This window comes from Pipistrellus kuhlii, unplaced genomic scaffold (genome assembly GCF_014108245.1).
Source record: "Pipistrellus kuhlii isolate mPipKuh1 unplaced genomic scaffold, mPipKuh1.p scaffold_m20_p_1, whole genome shotgun sequence".
In the NCBI taxonomy this organism is placed as follows: domain Eukaryota; kingdom Metazoa; phylum Chordata; class Mammalia; order Chiroptera; family Vespertilionidae; genus Pipistrellus; species Pipistrellus kuhlii.
This window is the reverse complement of record NW_023425404.1, coordinates 192087909-192114343: the sequence shown is the minus strand read 5'-3', so window position 1 is coordinate 192114343 and position 26435 is coordinate 192087909. Positions and strand designations below refer to the sequence as shown.

General features: G+C 41.2%; 1 protein-coding gene across 10 annotated transcripts in view; it reads right to left on the bottom strand.

Annotated features, from left to right (window-relative positions):
- The window catches only part of LDB2 (LIM domain binding 2), a 326100-nt gene that overhangs the window by 181453 nt on the left and 118212 nt on the right, over positions 1–26435 (bottom strand). For all 10 annotated transcript variants that reach the window (XM_036420105.2, XM_036420098.2, XM_036420114.2 and 7 more), the window contains exon 2: positions 21117–21219. In XM_036420105.2, coding sequence (XP_036275998.1) covers positions 21117–21219 — 103 coding nt within the window. The remainder of the gene's footprint in view (positions 1–21116; positions 21220–26435) is intronic.

Genomic DNA, 26435 nt, shown 5'->3' with positions numbered 1-26435 from the left:
AGGGGTTTGGCAACAAAGCAAAGCCAATGTAAGTTAAAAATGAACACTCTGCACTTAGAAAACCAAATTATGCAAATCCACCCACTTTCTCCCTTGCTGATGTTCCCTTGCGCTGGCTGGCTGTGTGAGGTTGGGGCGAAAAGCGGAGTGGGTGCTCGTAATCCTCAGGGTTAGCTGCTGATGTGACACAAATCTCAGCCGGGGAAACCAGCCTTGACTGGAACCAGATGCACATTTTTAAAAACCACCAGAACAAAAAGAATAAAACCGTGAAGTAGGACAAGCATCAAACTCAGGCCCTGTCTAGAGGGAGTGTTCAGATGAAATGTCACAGCGCAGCAAAGATGGTCCAAAATCAGCGGAGGTGCAGAGGAACAAGGTAGTGGGTTTCCTACTTTTAATAATAAACAAGGTAAGCCGAAACCAGTTTGGCTCAGTGGATAGAGCGTTGGCCTGTGGACTGAAAGGTACCAGGTTCGATTCTGGCCAAGGGCATGTACATTGGTTGCGGGCACATCCCCAGTAGGGTGTGTGCAGGAGAGAGCTGATCGATGTTTCTCTCATCAATGTTTCTAGCTATCTATCCCTCTCCCTTCCTCTCTATGAAAAGTCAATAAAATACATTTAAAATAATAATAATAAACAAGGTAGGATAAAGTGGATCTAATCTAGCCACCCATGGTTATTGGGTGAATAAAAGTGGCATAAAACTTCAAGTTGAGGAACATGCTGTGAGCAGTATAATTGAGATGAACTTGAACAAACACCCAATTATCATTCAGGAGTACGTCGGATTTAGTTCTGGAATAAATACAATGTGTGCAAGTGCCATCTAGGAATCAGCTTGGAATTGGGAATCTGGCTGCGGAGAGAGCAGGTGAATGGTGGGTTATAAAACCAAACATCTACAACTCAGGGCTTACTACATTGCCCCAAAGGGAAGCACAAAATGGAAGAGAAAGTCCTATGGAAACAGCCCACCGGGTAAAAAAGAATTCGTGTGGCACCAGCGAATCTGGTCTTCGCTCTTTTCCCATCACCTGCTGATGGATGCGCTCTGCCTGGTGGGATGGCAGGCAGGCAGAAGTATCGTCTCCTGATAGATGCTTTCCACCTTCTTAAATGTTGTACACAAACCTCCCTAGTCATCAAGGCAATAATTAACTTCATTTTGATGCTGCCTAATTATCATGTTTATTTCTCACACTATCATCACATATTGGCTTATTTTTAAAAAATATTATTAGTGGTAACAGATAAAATAAATAAAAGTCTCAATCCTTGAGAGAGATGAAGCTGTGGGCGACAGTCTTTGTTTTCAGGGAGGCAGCCTAGCACCGTGGAGAGAGAACAGAGTAGGGATTCAGGACGGAAAAAAACCCACAATCTGAGTTCAGATTTTGACTTGGCCTTCATTTACTCATCTGATAAATGAGAAGAAGAATATTTATTCTTTTAGAATTGTCCAACTGACTAAATAGATGAGATGTTTGCAGTGATATCCCTAAACTAGTTTGTGGCACATAGTAGCTTCTCCTTACATGGCTATAATGATAGCAATGAGGGCCATCCTGTCAGACCTTTGGAGCAAGATGTTTGGAAACTCACACACTGTTGGTTATTCATCCAACAGCTATATATTTAATTCTGGAGGGAATAAGAGAATATATGAATGAATGAATGAATGAAAATGTAAGGAATGTGCCGACACTACTAATCACTAAACACTTCAAAGTAGATTCTGACTCCCAGAACAGTGCCTCGTGCTCAGAATTTGTTGCAGTGAATGGAATAAAACTAATTTTTAAGACTTCCCAAATAAACACTGTCATACTGATGGTCAACCATACCTGGCCTTCTCCCTTTACCTCATCCTGGCCAACCTGCTCCCTCTCCCTCTGCCATCACAGGTCTCCTTCCTTCTCCTGCCTTCCCCTGGCTTATTGCCCACATCTGAGATGCCTGACTTTCTCATCATTTCTCACCAAAGATGAGGGAGAAATGTTTCTTGTCTTCTAAGGACTCAGATTGTGAAATAAAACACTATAAAATGTGGTATAACAGAATAGAATTAGAACAGTTGCAATTACTCAGATCTGGGGGTTGATTACATATGTAGGCGGGACATCCAACTATGAGTGCCTGTTCACATTGAGGCCCCCAGGTCACCCTCCTCTCCTGCACTACTCTGCCCTTGGTCCACTGACGTTGTAAGATATAGGAAAGGGCAGATCTGAAGGGTCCTGGAGAACCTGTGAGAAGATAATCTCAAATGGACTCTCTGTGCAACAGCTGTTCTCACGGCCTCCTTCTCTACGTTCCTCTTCAGTCTTTTAAGAAAGAAGCTGTTGTCCACAGAGCTGGGCCTTGGGCGGTTGCGGGCACAGTGCCATAGCCCAGGGCAGCAGCCTGTATGTGCCCAGCAACACTAGCCATGGTGGATGGAGGCCAATCTCAGCCTCCTGCTTCTGGTCCACAGCTTCCCATCTTCTCCCTCTCTCTGTGCCCCTGAATCTCAGCCTTGGACAAAAAATGGTCCCCTCTACCTATGTCTCCCTCTGGCTCTCAGACACAAACATTTCACAGACTCTAAATCCCATTCAATTTAGTTTAATAGTAAAGGTGATAGGTATAGGGTCAAAAGCATGTGATTTAGAGGCTTCATTTCAAAAGCCCAACCAGCAGCATCAAAATCTGATGCAGTTGGTTGTTTTGGTGGGAGCCATATGGGACATGTCACTCGGGTAGAATATCAGAAAAACAAAGTGTAGGCATTTCACCAGCTCTGTCATGAGCTACCACTGTCCCTCACCTACCTCCTTACCACCTAAAGGGATGATAGAGCTTTCATCATGGGGAGACCAAAATAATGACTATAAGATTATATTTTTAAAAATGAAGAAGCTAAGTGCCCATCAGCAGATGAGTGGATTAAAAACTGTGGTAATCTACACAATGGAATACTATCTGCAGTAAAAAAAAAAAAAAGATAAATAAGAAGGAATTCTTACCATTTGCTACAGCATGGATGGAACTGGAGAGCATTATGCTAAGCAAAATAAGCTAGTCAGAGAAAGATAAGTGTCACATGATTTCACTTATTTATGAGATATAATGAACAACATAAACTGATGAACAGAAACAGATCCAGAGACAGAGAAGCATCAATCAGACTGTCAAACTTCAGAGGGAAGATTAGGGAGGCTGGGGGTAAGGGGGAGAGATCAACCAAAGGACTTGTATGTATGCATATAAGACTAACCAATGGGCATAGACAACAGAGGGGTGAGGGCATGAGTGGGGGGTCAATGGGGCGATAAGAACACATTTATAATGCCTTAATCAATAAAGAAAAAAAACAAAAACAAAAAAAAGAAGAGATAGAAGGAGTGCTTAATGATAAAATGTACAAAGAGCTTTGAACACGGGAAGTTATTTTTCTGCAACCTTACATATGAGACATTGCCCAAGACTATCTTCTAGTCTGGATGAGTTTTGATACTTATTCCTACAATCCATAAAATTAATTTGTATTTTGCTCTACAAAATTCATATGTAAAACAGAAAGATGTACTTTTTGCTTTTGCATTGGCCATGGAGATTTTTTTAAGGCTACCAGAGGTATCCTTAGACAGAAGCGAAATCTGATTCAAATGTATTAAGTACAAGGAGACAGAGAACATTTGGCAAATCAATGAACAAATGTTAGGAATGTTAAGTGTGGAATGAATAAATATGGGAATAGACAAAATAACATTTGCAGCCCCATATTGAATACACTCTTTACCATGGAATGTTTACCCCTAGCTTATGCAAATCTCTATTCAAGCTGGTTGATATTTCTAGTAATTTGGGACCAAAAAATTCTAGACCTAATTGTTCTAATTTGGAAATTTTCTATTATTTTGGGATATCTGTCCCAATTTTTTTTTGTGATAGCGAAAGAATTAAATATTAATTTAGAAAGAGAATAGGAGAGAGACTGAGTAAGAGAGACTGCTGTCCAATTCATCCAAGTGGAATTTTCAACTTTTATTTAATTAAACCAATCTAGGGAAGCTTCAAAATAATCCTTTTTCAGAATGTTGGCTTTTGACCTCCCTAAAGGAGTTTCTGAAGTTCCTTTTGATGATATAAATATTTTAAATTTTCCAGATTATTTTTTGGAGGAGTAGAAAGCAAGTACAAAGTAGAAAGGTAAAAAAAAAAAAGGGGGGGGGAAATGGTTATGGTTTTAAAACAAACTAGAGTATCTTATTTTTAATGAAGTAGATTGCATTTTATATAAAAGTATTATATAATCATACTTTAAAAAATTATTATTAAAGTGCATTATAAAACCGTATGTTCATCAGTTGGATAATATGAGAGAAGTTCTTTGAACATGAAATAAAGGAATCATGTGATAACTCTATCCATTTCACATGATTAATGAAATAATAAATGTAAAATTTAAAACTTGAAATTGGAAAAAAAGAAATGCCACAAATTTCATTATGAAACCTCAATAAATATGTCTTGCTTTTATATTAGCACTAAACTATGACATCTCCATTTGAAACAAGTCAGCTTTGTTTTTGATTCTCTAAGAGACAGTTTTCATCTCCTGGCAGATGCCCAACTGCTTAAACTCTCCTTTAATCTCTTTGTATTTGGTTATGTCGCTGGCTTACACTGCCCCAAAGGCCACTTGTGAGCCTTGGAGGTTTATAGGTGTCTGTCATGATACATTTTCTGGTAATAGTTGCTTAGCTACATTGCAAATCTTTTGTTCTTTGCTCATGGGTCAATCCCACCAGGCCTCCAAGAGCATAAGCTGGCATTAGCTTGTCTCTCCATATCCTTTGTCCTTACCGCTGCTGAAGCCAGCATGTCAGGCACTAACTCAGGAACTTTCTGATTTTTGTACGATGTTAATATGATGCTTGTCTAATATGACTCATGGACTCTGGGACATACCTGCTCCTTAGGCTTCTCCCTGCCATTGGAGAACTGTGTCCTCAATGACTTTTTATTGATGTACATGAATATGCACTTTTTTCTTCTATGCTGTGTGACACAATTATTCTCTGTCCAATGCTTTACTCTGTCCTACAGGCAAGTTTTCATTCATAGTATGATAGAGTGTTCAGACCTAATAACTACTTGGAATATCTCATTCATGTAATCTATGTATGTTATTTACAGTTTTAAATATCATATCCCCTACACCCTAAATGTAACATTCAGTAATAAAACCAAAATGCATACACATCTCTAAAATCTATGAACAGGAAAGACTTCCAATCTGAAATGCTACTTGTAAATCCAAATCAAGCCCCTGAGAAAATGCATTAACTTTCTCAAATAATCAGGATCAAAGACATAATTTGATAATTGGTAGTAGTCATAATCAAGTTTTTTCTAATTCTATTTTGTGCACATTCAGATACACAGAATTATGGGACTTTTGCCCCCTCCAGCGAGGGTGAGCTCTACCTCTTGTTCCAAGGCAGTCCATTTCACCTGGCTGGTGTTCTGAAAGTGCTCCCTTTTAAAGCACAACAGTCTTTCCACATGTTACTTCCATCACTTCCAACTAGTTCTAGTTTATTCATTCAATAAATATTATTTAGTGCCAACTGTGGTGTCAAGTGAAGTGTTAGGTATTGGAGATAAAAAGATGAAAATGCTGGAATCACTGTCTGAGGACATCTCCAGTGAGGTCCTGGCTGAGCATCGGGTAAACTATAACCATGAGTTAGGAGAGCTATGCCAGAATCGATGTGTGTGCTACATGTCACGAGCATAGAAAGAAGGGCTCAATGGATTCTACAGCGAGAACTAGGGAGAGAGGTGGGCTGTGAAGAATGAGAATTAAAATATCAGGTAGAGCCAAAACCGGTTTGGCTCAGTCGATAGAGTGTCAGCCTGTGGACTAAAAGGTCCCAGGTTCGATTCTGGTCAGGGGCATGTACCTTAGTTGTGGGCACATCCCTAGTGAGGGATGTGCAGGAGGCAGCTGGTCCATGTTTCTATCTCATCGATGTTTCTAATTCTCTATCTCTCTCCCTTCCTCTCTGTAAAAAAATCAATTATATATATATATATATATATATATATATATATATATATATATATATATATATTTATAGAAAAGCAAGGAAAGCATCCAGGCTAATTTCATTCACTCCCATATCTGAGACATCTCCACCCTGCCTGCCCATTAGATACACGACAACTCTGTGTTCACTTTAGTCAATTTCTTCTCCCAAATATATTTATTTTCCTGGATGTTCTCACTCTTTTTAACTTTCTCAGATAGGTTTAGCTTAACCCACCTTCACTACCATCCCTATAGAGGCTGGTTAAAGGCCCTGATTTGCCCTCGTGAAGTCCCATATATTTTGAGCATAATACTTATCACAACTGGAATTAATTAATAATGAGAGTACCTTTACTTTAGTAGCTCACTATCTTGAGAAAATAACATCTAAATTAACTAGAATTATCTAGAACCTAGAGTCTAGATGAGCAACGTACCCAGGATGGGGCCATGGCTGTCTCATTTACTATGTCCTCAGGTCAAAAGCGGACTTCAGTGCATAGAGGAGCACAGAGCGTACTTGCTGAACAGACACAGGAACGAATAATTGCACCATTTCTTCTACAGCATGGTTTTGGATTCTTTTACCGACAACCACCTCCAGTTGGTTTAATGTGGAGTGTACAGAATTGAACTCACATTTTCAGACTTGTCCGTCTTACTTCTAGACTCAGGGGAGTGACCTCTAGGGAATGGCATTTTAGAAACCACAGAGGCCTCAGGATTGGGAATTCTCTGTCGCAAAGGGTAGAGGAAACTTCTCCAAGGTGCTGAAGGGGGACTGCCGAGAGAGGATTCAGAGCCCCATAAACAGAGGACACATGGCCAGGTTAGACTCTTCCTTTATTGGTTGAGTGCATTAAAAGTCTTCATCACATTTTCTACAGATTTTATGTCCTTGAAACCCAGCAGTTTCTGAAAAACCAGGGGGAAGTTCCTTAAAGCCAAGTTCCAGCCAAAGAAGCCACTAGGCCTTTCCCCAGACACCGTGCTTCCTCTACTCTATACCCTCCTCACTATCCCACTCATCTCTGCCACTGATTCCCCAATTCTACCCATTGTCCTGCATGCCTTTCAAGTCCCCCAAGGTCACAGGGCACTTCACACTTGTTTGGTGACTCTTGTTAAGAAGTCTTGCATTGCCCTAACCAGTTTGGCTCAAAGGATAGAGCATTGGCCTGCAGACTGAAAGGTCCCAGGTTTGATACACTTGTCTTACATCCCTAGGATGGCTCCCAAGACTCCCAGTCCTTGGTGTAAACACCCTCATTATCCCCTCCCCTTGAGTGTGAGGAGACTCATGACTCTATTGAGATGTTACTTCATGACTAGGTTACATTAGATGGCACAGGGATTGTGCATATATAATTAACATTCCTAAAATGATGGCTTTGAGTTCAGCAAAACAGAGATTATCATGGGTGATCCTGGCCTCACCAGGTGAGATGCTCCTGCTGACCTTGAAAGAGGAAGCTGCCATGTTGTGCAGAGAACCATGAGCCCAGGAACAGCAGAACCTCCTAGGGGCTAAAGACAGTCTCAGTGAACAGCTAGCAAGAAAATGGGAACTTCTAACCTACAGCTGCAAGGAGCTAAATTCTACCAATACCTCTGAGTCTCAGATGGAATCACAGTCTCAACTGACACCCCAATTTCCACCCTGTGAGTCTGGGCAGAGGATCCAGTTAACTGGTGCCTGGATCCTGACCACAGATAATGCAAAATAATACATGTATGTGGTTTTCAGCTGCTAAGTTTGTGGTGATCTGATATGCCGCAATAGAAAAGTAAAACATCCATCAAGTAGGTTGTCTGCAATTCTTCACACGTCACTGAATTCGATGAATTTAGTGATGCTTCCTATTGCACTTGGCTCTGAAAAAAATTTGAAGGTGATTCAAAGGACAAAATCAAACAATATATGGTCCCTGGAAACTGTTACTTCGAGACTATATTAAACAAAAAAGGAGGGTAGCGCTTTAACTAGTCACCCAGGAGAGCCTTGTGTTTTATAAAATAAAAAAACAAACAAAAAAAACAAAAACAAACAAACAAAAAAACAGCTGAGCACATGAATTCAAATCCAGGCTCTATCACTAACTAGTTGCCATTGTCTTAAATACATCAAAGGCAAGGTAACTTCTTGCTACATTAGCTATAAATAATCATAACAGCTACCATTTGTTGATAAAGTTACATGTATCAGGGACCATATGTTTATTATTTACAAATACCATTATACCACACCAAATAGACACGTTCATTTTACAGACGACACTAGTGAGGCTCAGAGAGATTAGGCATAATACTAAGGACATTGTTCTGAAGCTGGGCTCTTTGCCTTTAAAGTGAGAGGTTACTGTGAGGTGCTCTTTGGTGGATCATCCCATAAACGTAGAAGGAGCATGGGGTTTCCACAGCACAAAGCAGGGAGAAGACTCCTCTCCCTTGCACCTCAAAAATAAGTCACATGTGAGTTCCTGGCAGGGCAGATGTGTCCAGGGGAGATAGTAACAGGCCTAGGGCCAAGCCAGCGCAGCTGCATGGGTTTAAGAACTCGCTTCCTTGGATTGGCAGGAAGAAGTCAATGCGAACTTTTTGAGCCTCAAAGAAATTCCTAAAGGGTCCCTTTAGGAATAAGCATGAATATTCAAATGTATCCAAAGTTTAGCAAATTCACAATGACAAATGTAACAGTTCCTCTAAATTAAAGTTCATCTCTTGGCAGTTTTGAAGGCTTGGAAAAAATGCCGGCAACAAGGACTGGGAAAGAAATAAATCTTTAGATTCCCTGAAAACATAGATAGTTTTTGCGAAAGACATATGGAGGATCCCATACTGCGCCGAAAAAGAAAAATTTATAAATGTCAGCTCTGTAGCAGCAATGTTGGAGAGGTTTAAGCAATCCACACTTAACTGGGATGAGAGAAAAAAATATGCCGTGAGTACACATTTGCCTTTAAGAACTAATTATTCTTAACCTGTACTGTTTTCAGGAAGTATGGGCGAGGGGAGGGAAGGAAGAAGGCTCCAGAATCCAGGCAAGATAGTAGGTTATTTTCATCCAAACAGGCAATATTCAGAGATTCTATACTGTTTAAGAAAGCTACTAAGCCCTGGCTGGTGTGGGTCAGTGGGCTGAGTGTCTTCCCATGCCCCACAAGGTCGCTGGTTCAATTTCCTGTGAGGGCACATATCCAGGTGGTGGGTTTTATTTTTCAAATAAGTGAAAACATTAAAAAATAAATACGTAAAAATGCTACCAAGAAGTGGGATGGTGGAGGGGTCACGATACAGGCAGAAGAGCTGAGTTCAGATCTCAGGGTGCCTCACTTTCTTCATCTCTTCAATACAAATGGTCATTATAACACCTGCTCTAGGCTCATAGTGATGAAGGAATGAGATACTGCCAGCCAGTTCCGCTCAGCAAATATTAACCACGGCCTCCTTTTATCCTTCACCACAGCAGGCACAGAGAGCACAGAGAGAAATAAGACAGTCCTCCCTCCCCCTCCACAAGCTTACAGGTGGTCCTTATTTAGGAAAGAATTCTGTGAACATTAAGACACTACCCGAATGCCTGTCATTTTAACTCATTAACCAACCATGAGGTTATTGTTGGAAACATTTGAAAAAAATGACCAAGACTCAACTCTGTATCTGACTCATTTCTTTTTTCAATTTAGGATATTGTAGCAAGAATTACTTATTTTGGACTAAAAATTGGAATCTGTAATGGTGTCTCATTTTAGACAAACCACAGCTACTATTGTAGGGTCTTGTAAAACATCTTTTTTCCTTTCCAAAGGGAAAGAAGTAACAAATTAAATGGCAATTCAAAGTCAGGGAAGGCAGGAAGAGAAATGGCAGGTAGCACATGCATTCCTTGTTTCCCTGGGGATGGGTCATCTTCCTTTCTCCTCCTGAAGGCTCTGACTGGAGATCACCCCAATTACACAGTGCCCTGATTGGCAAAGCGCAGAGCTGAAAACAGGAAGAACACGGGAAACACCAACTGTCAAGAGACACAACAGGACTTCAGCAAAGAAAGCATAATCATCTCCTAAGAAACATACAACTTCTTAGAACTTCTGTTAAGTGATGTCACAGAGGCAGTGCTGAAGATGAGCCTGGGTTCCATAAATCAGAACTGTTTCCACAGCTGGGCTGCTTGCACGGGCTGGAGGACCATTTTCTTAAGTAAGGCATGGCGCTGGTCTGACATTAATTTAACAAGGTAATTATCAGGTGAAAAATCGCTGCCACACTGAACCTGAATAATAACTCTCATAATTACGGATTTGGGGCCCATCTTTAAATGAAATAATAGAGCTCTGAGTACTTAAGCATTTTATAGGAAATACATTTGGAAGCATTTTATAGGAAATACATTTGGGCACAGTGTCTAATAGTATAGAAAACTATTAAGGACATAATTGGTGTTTTATTTACATAATCTGCCAAACAGAGCTTATCATTTCTCTTATGATTCTATTGAAGAGAAGCAAATAAGTATAGAGACTTACGTTGTTTTAGGCAGGCAACCTTGAAAAAGCTGATTATCATTGATTTTTTTTTTTAAGTTTAAAAGTTGAATGTTCCAAAATGCCTCAGTTGAATCAAAGTAGTTGACTTTATCAAATGTGAGTAATTCACACATATGACATAACGAACACACATATGGCATGACAAACATTTCCAGAAGAAATTTTATATCTCCCAGGTAACTAACTTCAATTTTTGAAATATTTCAAAGCTTGTATTAATTCTGCAACACACACACACACACACACACACACACACACAAGAAGCGTGCGCATGTAAGAACTCTTGCTCTTTCATTGTTCTCAGTGTAACTTACCCATCCTGGCATAGCAAATGATGTATTTTTCAAAGTAAAACCAAAGATGATCAAATTGCAAATAAGATGATTCAAAGGCAGGACTAAGTAAGACTTATTTTTTTTAGAAAAGACTGTAAAAATAATGTAATACTCTTGTTGTTCCAGATAATATGAAGAACTTGCCTCATCGCTTGCTCACACATGACTCACTTCCTCCTTCTACAGATCTTCAAAATGATTACTAGTGTCAATTTCAGCTTCTTCTGACTTGTTGAAAAGCAAAAGATGAATGTTGCGTCAGAAAAGTTCTCATCAGAATATATTGAAGGCAGCAACAATTGGGAAAGGACCGACTTCATAAAAATAAACAAGCACACTATAATAGTCACATAAAGCTGATTCTCTTGGAAAGAATAATAAAGGCACCAAGTTCCGTAAGGTCTTGAATTCAAATATGATGAAACAATAAATAATGGAACACATCCTGATGTGTGATTTTGTCATAAGGCCTCTACATTCTTAGTGAAAGCCACCTGAGCATGCCTAACACAGTTGTACAAGAATGTTAATTTAAACTGATTTCAACAAATGCTCTACCTTACACCATTTTCACAAATAAGGTACATTCACAACCTGAAAACATGTCACAAAGTAAAGATTAGGCTATACATTAGCTTATGGGGAGTGGGCCTCCCAGCAGCTCACCTCACTAAGTATCACACAAAGATGCAAACATCTCACCTTAAACTGTTTTTTTAAATATTATTTTTTGTTAAAAAATTAAAAGAAAATATACTAATGTTACATTTGGATATAGAGTCTAAAAATGTGGTGGTGAGCATGGTTAAGAACAGTTTCATAAATTGAGGCAAAGGACATCAATATGAAACCATCTGGCTAAGATTAAGTCCTAGAAACAAGAGCTCACTAGACCTTTAGCTCCTTCAAGTCAAGAGATTGTGTTCATTCATCTTCTTATCACTAGGGCACAGAAATGTGTCATATGGAAAGTCCCAGAGAAAGGTTTAATAAATAAACAGGTGCTTCCACTGAAATGAAGTCTATTAAGATTTGTTCAATAAGTAGATTCATGTACCTAGTTAACCAATGTTAGAACTAGTTATCCCATGAAATGGACTTACCAGGAGGGTGGCAGACTAACCATGTAGTGAAATACTCTATCAACCCATGGCCCAAAGTTTTAAAGAAAAAAAAATCAATCCTAGTGTTGTAGGTTGGATACATGTGATTTTAGTTTGGTGTTTAAAATATTTGAGTATTGAGTTCTGTTTCTGTTTGTGGACAAATTTTTAAGTTGCTCTGTGACATTTCTGTGACTCTAACATCAATGAGTAGCTACAATTTGAGATTTCAAGGGGTAGAAACTTACTAAAACATGGTAAATATCATATGCACAATCATGTGCCTATTGGCCAACTATTCAGGCCCTGTGGTTCATGTTTGTACTATTTTCCAGTGCTACATTGCTCATATAGTCCATAGATACTTCTGAAAGCCTATATTTTCAAAACATTGTGGTAGGGTATTTTCTTCCATGACTTCAGAAAACTAAGGGTTTTGGCAGGTTAGAAAGAAATATTTCCAGCCCTATAGCTGAGGTCTAATGAGGTAGTAACCAGAAAATAGAGAAGAGGTGTGTTTTTGAGACTCTGTGTGACTATGATCTATCTGGCACATGTATTTCCTGACTCTTGGTTTCATAGTTTATTCCTACTCCTATTTCTTTCCTATGGTTCTCATACCAAGATGGCGTTACACCATCATGGGCAAACTTTTTTTTTTTTTTTTTTTTTTTTTTAATCAAAAGACTCAATTGGAGTTAAAATCAGGTTTGATCACTCCTTTCTCCATGTCATATGGTCACTTCCCTTGTCCTGCCCTTCCAGTGTTGATGCTATTGGATTAGACTTAACTGTAAGCTCCTTTAAGGCAGACAAGTGTCTCAATGACTATGCCCAATCCTGGCAAAGTCAACTGTAGATGGCCTGCAATAGGGAGTTTGGATTTAAATTTAGGTGATCTTCAACCTGTACCTCACCCAATCCACTGCTGAGGTGTTTTGTTCTGTAGGAGAGATTCATGAAAACAGGGCTGGACATACACAGAGGCAAGACTTGTGTGAATAAGAAACCAGGTAAATCTCTTAAGAGTTTTTCATGTAATGTGCCATGCTCACACTTTATTTTAGCTTCTCTGAAATTATCAGGATTTCATATTTAAGCATGAATTTGTGGCTGCCTAATTCAACAAAGAAAAGCACAGGATTCCCAGGTAAGTCTCAATTTCATATAAACAAAAGATAATTTTGTAATAGAACTATTGCATTTTATATTATTACATTTATATTTCATTACATTTTAACTAGCAACCTTATCTTCAAGATGATGAGTAAATGGTATTAAAAGAGGATCCAATGAGATGTATCTCTATAATTCTATCTTTGCCAAACCTTAGACAATAAATGCCAGTTATACTATCTGTAATCTTAATAATTAAAAAGTTTGCCACAATCTTCCTGTGGCCCATGATGGGATAGTGCCACCTTGGTTTAAAAACCATAGGAAAGATATAGGAATAGGAATATAAGCTATGAAACCAAGAGTCAGGAAATGTATGTGTCCGACCCCATAGATATGATAGTCACACAGAGTCTCAAAAACAATGCATGCTGTCCATTTCCTGGTTAGTACTTCACCCAGACCTCAATTAAGCATTTAAGGGCAGTTATGGGTCTGACTTGCTCAAGTCAGTCAGATCCATAACTGTATATTCAACAATAAGTTTTATCTCCATGAGAAACCCAACAATCCTCCTAGATTTCATAACAGCTTGACTATAAAGGGAAAACAGAAAGTCATAAAATCCTAAAGATCAATTACAAATAAGGTGATGGTTATACCTTCAACTTGCATAGCATTTTAAATCCATTCAAAGTACTTTTATGTCCAGTATTTCATGTAATTATTAGTGTGGTATTTATTAGCAATGAGAGAATGGAATGTCTGTTCAGCCTATTGTTATGGCTCATTTGCAAATCTTGATATCATCCACTGGAACCACAAATGGGAAGAGATTCAGTTTCCTTTCTCCCCTTTAGGAGATCAGTTGTAGGCTTTCTCTCGAGCCTTTATTATAACTAGTCCCAGATTTGATATTACTATCACAGAATATTTTATTTTTGAGCCATGTAGCTGATTATGTCCATCTAAGGTAAGAGTTTTAAATAAAATGGAATTAAAAGCAAATGAAAAAATTTGTGAGAAAAGGCCTTTCTCCTTAACTGTATGCCCCACTCTAATGACAAATAGCAAAAACTCAGTGATATCTAAATGGATTAACCAAAGTATGAGTGCAGGAACAAATGAACTTCAAATGATAGTGTGCTTTAATCCTAATTTAATTCACTCCAAATATTGCCAGCCTAATGAAGACTGCTGTTGAAAAGGGTCACTTGCTAAAACCACAAGTTCAGAGGCCAGGGCCAACCAGAAACCATTTAGTGCAGCTCCATGGAAAGGAAATCATTTTCTGGAGTCATCTGAGACAAAAATGTCCATGTCATTAAGCAACGAAAATGCCACAATCATCCAGTAACTAACCATCAAATAGTACCGAGGCAGTGCTTTCTTTTCTCTAAGATACGTTTTTTAAATGCAATTAAAGCTCATTTCCTTTCACTGTGTCCCCAATAAATAATATAGCAGGCCCAAAGGTGCCTAGTACAGTGGCCAGCACTTGAGATGTGTTCAATAGCTTCTTGGTGTCAAAATAGGTGTTGGAATCCTAACCCTCTGTTGGACAAGTGTCATTGCAATAGTTTTGAACTCATTTGTTTAAATCACCATATTCCATTAATATCACTTTTTCTCCCAATTGGTTAGGAATTCAATTCTTAAGGTGTCCATATAGAAAGAAGACAGGGTGTGGTCTGGCTTTGTGCAAAGGCAGCGTTTCCCCTGCTCTGTGCCAAATGATTAAATGAACAATGGGAACTATCTTCTATTTTAAAACAAGTGACCGGCATATCATAGGTTTCACTCATTCTCTTGGTCATGCAGTCATTCATTCATTTATTCATGCAATAATTACTCATTATGTGCTTTCCATGGGCATCCCTAAGCTAAGGTTACATATTATTTAATCTTATTTAATCTTCACAAGTACCCTATAATGTTGGTGTTATTACCTTGGGTTTATATATAAAGAAACTGAGGTTAATATAGTTTAAGCAACATGCCTAACTTCATAGAGCTATGGTAAAGACTCAAAATACATCTGTGTAGATCCAAAGTTCATGATTTTCATTTCTACTTCTGTAGATAAGTAAAAAAAAAAAAAAAAAAAAAAAAAAAAAAAAAAAAAAAAAGGGGAAAATGAGGAATTTTCAGAGGAACATAGCTATTTTGTGGAGGAAGATACCCAGGACCAGCTGGCATTTGCCTCCTGAAGAAGTTCGGAGTCTTCAAGCACTGGCTACTTTCTAAATTTCAGGTGGACTCTCTTTCACACACACAGATCCTGTACTTTTCAACCTCTTCTCCCCTGTGCTGCTGAGACATTCTGTGCATACAGCTTTTTAAAATGGCCACATTCATGACACAGTAGTTATTAAGTGTGATGTCAAAGCTCCTATGCATATACTCAATGAGTGATTTTCCCAGAAATCAATCTTTAATCATGTAATAAGTTAGAGAGAAAAAGAAAGTGGGGGAAAATGCGTTAAAAGTCTCTCTATAGCAATCACACTAAAGCACAGCTGGACCAGATGAAGCAATAAAAAGCAGGAGAGAAATATTAACCAGAGATGCTGAAGCTGTGTGGGCTTCATAGAATTCCTCTACCTTCGGGGGACATATCCAAGTACACAACACATAAAAACACATATTACAGATGAAAACTGAAGCTCTTAGGCTATACTGCAATGCCATCAGAGCTGTCAGAAGAAAGGGAGGTGGGAAGAAAATGTATAAGAGAAATGAGTGTCAAAATGATTCCACAGAGGGACCGATGTGTGTGTGGTACTTCAAACTATCTAATGGGCCTTGATGACCAAGAGAAAGAGAGGAAAATAATGCTATGCACAGTGATGACATGTCTTAAAACAACCTTCATTTTCCGGAAAGTGAAATGTCCCCTCAGTAGCCACAGAGAGAAAGAGAATGAATAGTTTGGCCGGTGTGACTATAAAGGTGTGAGGTCACGTCAGAAATCTTTATTCCAGACAGAAGTCATGGTGAACTAACAACTATGTTGACAGAAAATTATTGGCAGCCATCAATCCCGAAATTCCAAACAAGAGTTAGATTAATGACAACTATATCTGAATTGCCCTGGGTCTCAATCTAAAGACCACAACGTGCTCATTGGAATTCAATCCAATAACAAAAGCTATTTATGGAGCATGTTCATGGTGCCAGAAACTCTGCTAAGAACTTCACATGAATCAGAACGTCAAACTTTTCCACTGAAACCACTGATGCTTAGAACATGACTTATGCCAAATGACACAGGTAGTAAAAGACAAAGCTGGATTTGCACCCAGGTATCATATCCAGAGCCCCTGCCTGTACAGTACATCTTTCCTAAAATGTAGGCCTGCAGGAAGTGCCCCTGAGACAAGATGGCATTTTAGTAGTTATATCATTTCTCACCTGGATTTCCAAAGCAATGCCTACCGAGACATGTTTAACTAAGTGTGGGAGTCCTTACCTACCAAAGTACAGAGCCCTACACATACTCACCCACCCTTCCCTTCTGTTTCCCTCCTTCTGCATGTCATTTACCCATCCGGCACAGAGCTAGTTTCTGGGAGGAGGTCTTCTCTTTGGTGAGCATTTCAGCAGGAAAACCCGCCAGAGTGGTCCTATGGGCTCCCAGCTGATCAGCGGGGCTCTGCAGCAAGCTCTACACACTGAACACATGTGACAAGCACCTGCCAAGTGGCAAGCCCATTGAATGATGCACAAAAGCTAGAGTGAGGCTGAGACTGGGCATTGTTATCAATAACAAGAGTCAATACTGATGACACTACATTTTAAATGGTCCAAGGTTTGCTTTAATTTTTTAAAAATTATTATTATTGATTTCAGAGAGGATGGGACAGGGAGAGATAGAAACATCAATGATGAGAGAGAATCATTGATTGGCTGCCTCCTGCACACCCCACACTAGGATTAAGCCTACAACCCGGGCATGTACCCTGATTGAGAATGGAATAGTGACCTCCTGGTTATAGGTCAGTGCTCCACCACTGAGCCACACCAGCTGAGCCAAGGTTTGCTTTTAGTGGATTAACTAATTTAATTTTTGCCACAAGCCAGTGATGATAGTATTGTGCCCATTTTACAGATGAGAAAATGGAGGCTCTGTTTACCAAACCTAGCACAGATTAAAACCCAAGAATATTCACATCAAACACTGGTACCCTTTTGACTTTGCTGTGTGGCCTCTCTAAGGCCATGGGACTCAGGAGAACTTTCTCCACGTAGTTCTCCCAGCAAAGAAATATTCCCTGAATGAACTGGGAACTACACGTTTCCTGTTAATGAAGAACATGGCCAATGTGGACCTGGACATGGCCTCAATGTCCTGAAGGGGTTACCAGCACCTTTACCAGAAGGGTATTTGTGATGGTCATGAGGACAGAGAAGGGGTAGGGGCACAATTCTGTCATTTGCCTGAAAGGGAAATAGAGGAGCATCAGTAGTTGCTTGAAGTTCACAGAGAGCAATCAAGCTAAGAGTGGTTGTTTCTATACAAGACGGGGAAGGAAAACCACACAGGATGCCGGAAAGTAAGTGTGCCAAGTCTGCCTGCAGAGGCCTGGGGAAGCCACTCCTCTGTTCACCTTGCCTGCTGTCCTATCAAACATGGCCATTATTTGCAGCTTATGTTCCTGGAAATGTGGGGATTGACAAATCCATTTCTTTCCCATTAGCTATGGGAGGATGGGGACAGGAAAGGGAAGATGCTCTGACTTTGACTTTGAAGTCAGTGAACCGGATGTCCAATGACTCATCAGCTGGGACCCTCTGGACCAACTTTCCATTTTCAGAAAAGATGTTTTTCGGCTCTAATAGTCTTTTATCACTAATTGAATTGAACACTGTTGACAAAGAGGAAGACACTTACCTCTCCTACCCCCAGGAGAAACCTACCTCCCTGGAACTGCTAGAGAACAACTTCTCGATGTCCCACGAGGCAGGGACTGGAAAGGTGCTTTAGGGACACACAGCCTGATATCAGACAGATCCAGGAACCCTGTCCATCAGGCGCTCTCCACACCAGCCAATTCCAGTAATCTCTGTCCCTCCCCATCATGTCCCACTTGGGGAAGGAGTCTTATCCCATGAGGAAAGTAGGGGGTAGGGGGGTGCAACACAACCAATACAGAGGCACAATGCACCTCCTGAATGCACTTATTTCCTGATTTTTTTTCATTGCTCCCCTGCCCTGCTTCAAGTAGATCAGACCATATCCTAGAGCTTATTTGAAAATGCCAACACAGCGTTCAATTCAATTGTTGATTCAATTCTTCCCGTTAAAAAGGTCCAGAGATCTAGATTGTTTTGCCAATGATCTGTGTGTTGACATAAACTTTCCCCCAAATGTCAATTCGTTCATTCAATTATTCATTCAGCAAATATTTATTGAGCACCTATTACGTGTGAGTTCCTGTATTCATCTGAGAATCCAGCAATAAATAACATAAAAGTCCTGCCCAGGCGGAGATAACATTCTAATAGAGGATGACAGGGAACAAATATATAAGCAAACACACATTATGGGGTTCACACAGCTTAGAGATAGGATATCTTAGAGCCAGAGGGACCCTCTACACACAGAGAGACGGGGAGGAAGAAGAAGCAGTTTTTCCTAGGAAGGGGTAAAAAAATTTCATTTGGAATATTTCTTGGTACCCAGAATGGAAGTAATTTGGGGATTTTTTTACATGTACAAGTGAAGACTGTATACGTAAATGTAATAGTGAAGAATTATATTCTCCCTCAGAAATGCAAAGCTCATGGCTCCCTGGAAGGACTCATGGAGGAGCTATAGCCTGCAGCCCAGGCCAGCAGTGCCTTCCCAGCCTGGCAAGGAGTGTCTGGACCACGAATGGGTTAAGGTGGCAGTGCTGGTGCTGGGAGCGCTGCATAAACAGCGTGTGTGGGGCGGGCGTTCTAAGTCTGCTTCATCTTTCCTTCTCCAGTCCCGGCTGTCAATCAGCTGTCACTCGCTCGCACATCAGCAGCGTGTGCACATCACCAGGCTGTCAGCAAAGCAGCTGATGAGACTTGGCTCCAAGCTGTCAGTCATCTTTGTTTCTCTTCTCTGCTTGGAAAATATTTTGGCTCCGAGAAACAAAGAAACCTGGGCAACAATGGCTCAGAGTCAGGCATTCCTCCTGCCCATGGATGCAAGATCGTAAAGAGGCACTGATCATGCCTCACCCCCAAATGATATCAGGGTGAGGGGTGGACAGAGGGAAGACGGGGGACCTGTTTTATGAGTACAGGCTTTAGAACTGTAATTCTAGTTCCCGGAGCAGACCCTGATGGATTCCAAACAAACCAAAAAAGCATAGGGATAAGGAACATTAAACAATGATAACTTGAAAGTATCTGAGCTTATGTCCCCCTCCCCCAAAAAAAGAAGAGGAGGGAAAAGAAGAAAGAGAAGGAGGAGGAGGGGAAGAGGCTCACAAGATAGATGACTGCTCAGTTGGAAATTATTCACCATTGATCAGCAGGCTTTTGGGGAGAGAGTAATTGTTGGGTTGCCGAGTTCATTTACTATCTCCTAGGGATTTCGCAAACAGCGGCTTCTAAGCCCAACTCTCTTACGATCTCAGGCATGTCTTGGGGCCACCCTCACCCAGAAAAGCAAATTAACTCATCAGGACCCCATGAAGTGGCTTACCTGTGCCTGCAACAGGATCGTTATGCTGAATAAAGACACTGAAACAGCCCGTTGTCTGACATACTAGCTGATGCCCTCACCCAAAGTATTTATTAGCAATATTCCACACCTTTAAAAGCCCAAAGTACACAGATCCAAAGAGATGCTCCTGACAGAGTTTCCATAGGATGACAAGTCTAAGTTGCTAAGCTTACCCCAGTCTCCCACTATAGCAAATCACCACGCATATATTAGCATAATTAATGACCGCATCATGCAACAGATCCAAACAGGACTGAGTTGCCTAAAGTAACCAAAATTAAAACACCACCACCAACTTGTTGTTCCCAATAGCTTTAGAATACAGTTAGCAGCCATCAGATATTTCAGTCATTTTTAGCAAGAGCCTGAGTACCTCTAAATTGCCCAATGCTCTGGGTTGCCTCCTTCAAATATCCTGTGGCTGGTTCCAGCATCGTCTCCATGTTTGTGACACATAGGGCGTCTTACCCTCTGACAGACCCCTCCCTATGTGCAGCTCTGGTTTCTGGAAATACATCTCCCCTGATGTAAGCGGACATTAATTGCCTGGGAGCTGATGTATCTGTGCCTCCCAGTCTCACAGTGGCACCAGAGCCTCTGATCTCTGACAAGGTGGCTGAGCCTAATCAGGACAGATCAGCTGCTGCCCAAGGTGCCGTGGGCTGTCATTTGAGGGTCCTTACGGAGTTATCACTCGCAGGAAAGTGAGGGAACTCTCATTTTGTCACCACCAGTCCCCAACTGTATGGTCAAAGCCACTGGGGTGCCCCCCACCACACCCAGAAAAGGTAGCACTTGGCCAACAAACACCTGAGGTCATTCATGGGTAGGAGGGAATGAGAAGGATGTTGCTGATAAAGTAACTAGGAGCAATTTTTAAAGGAACCTTCAGAAGCAGCACCCTGGGAGTGAAGTGTAAGCTGTCAAGTATAAAAGGGGGGTCCCAGGGAGGAGACCAACAGGAAGTCTCTACAATTCAGCTCCCACTTATCACTGAGTGACTTAGTTGCTATTTGCCTGGCTCACTAAACAGCACGTGTCCAAACACGCTAAGCCTCCACGGAGCCCCGGCTGCCACCTGGGACAAGGCCTTGATCAGAAGCGAGAACATCAGGAGTGGAGGTATCACTGTCGGGCCGTGGGCACCATGCTAGTCTCTGAAGACCCCTGCAGTTTTCTTAGAGGCGCAAAAAGAGGAAATATCAGAAAAACAAACTTCGCTCTTACTGTATCGCTTTGGTCCGTCTTCCAGACAGAAGGAAAGGGTCAAGGTGGCATCATCTTCAAAAAACTCCGTGGCAAACGCGTCCCACCAGAGGTTGTCGCTATCCTGCAAAGAGATGGATCGTTGATTTAGCAGGCAAGAGTGGGAAACCTCTCAGAGGGGAAAGAAATAGAAAACCCAGTCACTGCTAGCATATGTGTGTGGGTGTTCTAGAAAGTGGGTGGGCGGGTGCAGGTCATTCTTCAAATGAATTGTCCCCAATGGGGACTGAATTCCGATTTAATAAACGAGTTCATCCAAACCGAGTGAAAATTAATTTTGGAGGACATATTTGGGAAGATTCAATAAGTTTACTCCAGAGCACAATGAGATTTTCTTTTAACAACAAGGTTAGTGTTTCATGTAAAATACGTTCAACTTTTTCTCTCTTTCTCGTGGCTCTTGTACAAGTCCAGTTTTATAAACAGAAACCACATTATTACAACTGGGTTAAGGAGGGTACATGTTTAAAAACACAACTTGTTCCAAAAGGGTAGGTGTGGCTTACAGCCCTACTCCGTGCAAATGTTCCTGTAAGCAGTGTTTCCCAAACTTTTGACATATGTGCACCCCTTCTGTAATTTTCTTAATGCTGAGTACCCCTCGTACTCATGAGAACATATAATTAGGCTCATCTAAGCACTGTGCAGTGCATATCCCCACCAAACTCTTCCCGTACCCCTGGGGGTACGCACCACACTTTGGGAAACACTGTGTGTAAGGAATCCAGGTGTGGCTGCTACATGGATATATGTAGATAGATCTGTTTCTATCTAGATAGTGGCTCTCAACCTTCCTAAGGCCTCAATTTAATACAGTTAGTTCCGCGTGTTGTGGTGACCCCCAACCATAACATTATTTTTGTTGCTACTTCATAACTGTGATTTTGCTACTGTTAATGAATCATAGTGTAAATATCTTGTGTTTTTAGGTCTTGGGCTCTACAGCAGCGATTCTCAACCTATGGGTAGTGACTCATAGGTTGAGAACCCCTAGCAGGGTCGCCTAAGACCAAGGGAAAACACAGACATTTACATTACAATTCATTAACAGTAGCAAAATTACAGTTATGAAGTACCAACGAAAATAATGTTATGGTTACAGGTCACCACAACATGCAGAACTGTATTAAAGGGTTGCGGCATTAGAAAGGCTGAGAACCACTGATCTAGATGGTCAAAGCAATCGTCACGTGCATATGGACTGTGTGGGAGGACTGTTGTATAGATAACCCTTAGCTTGTTAGTCAAGCAGTTATTAAAAGTGAAGCAGTTCAGCAGAATGCAAACCACCCTCATGAATCCCGTCTGTTTGTCTTGGGATGAGTGCTTCCCTTGCTCATCCAGAAAACACTCCGAGCTTGGCCCAGCTTAAGGCAGTGAAAACTATCGCTCCTCTCCAAGGGAGGAGGGGGCCTTCTGTCCCAGGAATGAGGAAGGTTACGCAGAGCATCACGTTTAAAAGGGGGCCTCGTGCTCTGGACAGTGGCCCATTTACCCCTAAATTCTTAAGCACATTCTTTTCCCAGAAGATTGTTGGTGGGGGCCAGACCTCAGGCCCAAGATGGTTCGCAGCTGCCTGTCAGAGCGAGGAGGGGGAATAAAGAGAGGGGGCTGCTGCTCCCCAATCCATAGCCCCCTGCTGTGGCCCTGGCAGAGACACCCAAGACCTCAAGTCTGCCTGTTAAGTTGTTCTGCTTATGACAACATTAGGTTGTTGTCACTGGCAGGCTTCGGGAACAAGTCTGCGGTCCTGGCAAGAATTATTAAGGGGCCACTGAAGATGGATGCTGTCCTCTTTCAAAAAAAAAAAAAAAAAAAAAAAAAAAAAAAGGCAGACAAATGAATTTATTTTCGGTCTCTTTTTTTTCTGGCCTCTTCCCAATCACCACACCAAAAGCCAGCACTCTTCTTAGTAAAAAGACAGTAAATAGAAAACCACTCCAAGGCAATTCGTGGAGCCAATACAAGCTACCCCTTTTTCTCATTTTGAAAACAAATACTAATTGAACACTTATTATGTGCAGGCCCTCAGGATACGGGGCTGGGTGAGAGACTGGTCCCTATCCCAAAGGGCTCAAAATCCGCTAGTCGGAGATCTCCAAACGAGCACCTAACAGGTAGCCTCACTCCATACCAGAGACCTGGTACAAAGCCTGGGAGCCCTGGAGGCTGTCAGAGCTTCTAGAAACCTCAGTGGATTTAGATGGGGAAGAGGCAGCTGCGGAAACAAACCCTATTTGGGAACCTGGATGCACTGGCGTATTTTATTCCACATTGCTACATAGATGGATAAAGAATAAGTTAACATTTATTGAGTGCTTACCATATACTAAGCACCGCTCTAAGTACGTACTGTACATTTTCCCACTTGCTCTTCCCTACCTCCCTGGTCCATGTAAGCTGCCCAAGTACATTCAGCCACAAACTGGTGGCACTGAGATTGAAACTCGGACCCTCGATCATCTGAGACCCGCCCCGGCTCCTCTGCCTGACATTTCTCCAACAGCCTTTGGGAAGGCAGGCGTCAGGGCTCAGCAGAAAGGAGGGAGAGCTGAAAGGCACTATTTTGTCTCAGGCTAGTTTTTCTCCCCAGCTTCTTGCTGTCTGCGCTGCCCCGTGGCCAGGACTCATACCCAGGATGCCTGGCACTGCCCAGTACATCAGGTGGCCCGGCATCCTTGGTGGGCAGACCTCAGGCTTCGAAATCATCCCAGCTACAGGAACATGGACCACTTATTCCACTCCCTAAGCCTGTTTCCTTGCTGGGAGGTGAGGCTGATACTAAGAGGAACAACAGTCATAATTGCCTGGCACAGTAGATGTAACAGAACAACAACAACACTAACAAGAATACCTCAGGGTCAATGTGAGCATCCACTACATTAGAGGATGTGAAGTGCCCAGCAGGGAGCTCAGCACACACTGATGATCAGTGACATGCCCCATTCCTGCTGTGTCCATCCCCTGCAATACCTCACTGTCATTGCTAAGGGGTGAGGCATTCTGCACTCTAAAAAACAGCATCCAAAATGGACTTGATAAAACCATCTGTTCATCACCAAGCACATTTCCCTCTCTATCAGTCCACTGGGAGTAACCCATTTGCCTGGCAGCAATGCCTGTCTACCCCATAGTTAAAACTTGAAACAGAAATTCAGAAATTTATCAGCGTTCTCCTGCCCTGCTGATGGTTCAAAGGCCCAATGATGAGATCAGACACTCCACCATTTTCCTTAATTAAACTCTGCTTTCCAGAATTTCTGCCCAAAAAAAATCGGGTCCTCAAGGTAGAAACCCAGGGAGGACCTAGGCTGACCTCAAGTTGCTGGGATGGAGCGCATATGGGAGGCAACAGATCAATGATGTTTCTCTCTCACATCCATGTCTCTCTCACTTTCTCATTAAAAACAGACATGTCCTCAGATGAGGATTAAAGAAAAGAAAAAAAAATTACTAAATGTCAAGCACAGCCCAGTCTTTTTTTTTTTTTTTTTTTAAGGGGGGAAAAAAAAAAAAAAAAAAAAAATATATATATATATATATATATATATATATATATATATATATATATATATATATGATTTCAGAGGAAGGGAGAGGGGGAGAGAGAGAGAAACATCAATGATGAGAGAATCATTGATCCACTGCCTCCTGCACACCTCCTACTAGGGATGTAGCCTATAAGTCAGGCATGTGTCCTTGACCAGAATTGAACCCAATGCTCTACCCACTGAGCCAAACTGCCTAGGTCAAGGCCAGTCTTATATCAGTCTCACGTGAGAGAAGAAAATTATGGGAAAAAATATACACATGAGGGTCCTTGGGTTAATACTAGTACCTGTATTCTAAGAGCTTCACACGCATTGAACATCTTCCATTCACAACTTCTATAATTGCTACCCTGGGGTAAAGCAGTGGCCTTAGAGAGAATGTATATCCTTAACCTCTGTGTTACACTGACTTCAACATCGGAATTCTGCCTCTTACTGGATGGATGACCTTTGTCAAGTCCTTTAACTTCTTTGCATCTACTAGCGTATTTGTAGAGTGGTAATAATATGTCAGGGGAGTGTGGAGATGAAGGATTGACTGCCCAGCACATAGTAGCTGCTCAACTAATTAAAATATTTATAGGAAAATTTGGATTTAAAAAATTACACTGTCAAGTAAAAAATCAATTAACTAACTTGAAAGTGGTAAAGCTACTTGCAAGTCTACCTAACTCTAGTTCATTTTTAAATTGATTTTATTTTCCTTAGAGCAGTTTTAGGTTCACACAAAACTGAAAGGAAAGTACAGAGATTTCCCATATATGCCTGACCCCCCATTAACAATACCCTTCATCGAAGTAGTACCTTTATTACAATTAATAAACCTACCAGCCCATGTGTATTTTTTCCAAATAATTCTTAAAATGTGATTTTCCAGTTTAGATTGAAGACAAAAATGGTTCCACAGAATAGAAGGCATGACATTTGCTAGAGGACACTCTACGCCAACAGATCTCTGGCTGTCCAAGATTTTGCACACATTCCCCCACTTTCATGTGTTTTTTCTAATAAGAAACCTCCTTCTCGAACACATCTTGCTTCCAGTTAGCTGCCTGGTAGAGTTGTTGGGAACATATAGGCAACTTGGTGAAAGAAATCTGTGCAGTAACAAGGCTTGGGTTCCAGGCAGTGGCTGCTATGTAGCTACAAGGCCTCTGCTGAACCAAATACAAAATCTCTGGCAGAAGACCAAGCAGTTCTGACAGGTAGAAGTTCAGTTCTTAGCCACACAGCTACCTCAGGAGCTGTAAACAACACTAAAAAAATTTCAGGCCCGGCTGGCATGGCTTAGTAGTTGAGCATCGATCTATAAACTAGGAGATCATGGTTCAATTTCCGGTCAGGGCACATACCCAGGATGCAGGCTTGATCCCCAGTGTGGGGATGCACGTTTGGTGTGTATATCATAGAAGACATTCTACCCAGAGGAAAGCCATTCTTACCACACCAAAGGCCAACACACTCAAGACTTTGCTTCTGTGTAGCCAAAGGACCTTCTGCAGCTTATATGTCTGAACCAAGCGGTCCCAGTTAAACATCTCCTCCCTCCCTGTCCTTTGTATATATGCTTCTTTGGCCTGGAAAGTCCAGCAAAAGCCAACTCCCAACCTTTGAACTCCCTTTTTCACTGTCTCCTATATTAGGAGAGCGTAAACCACTACCCCCACTATAATTAGAGTGTGGATCAAAGTATAATGAAATCACCCAGTTGTAATACACATGTATATAA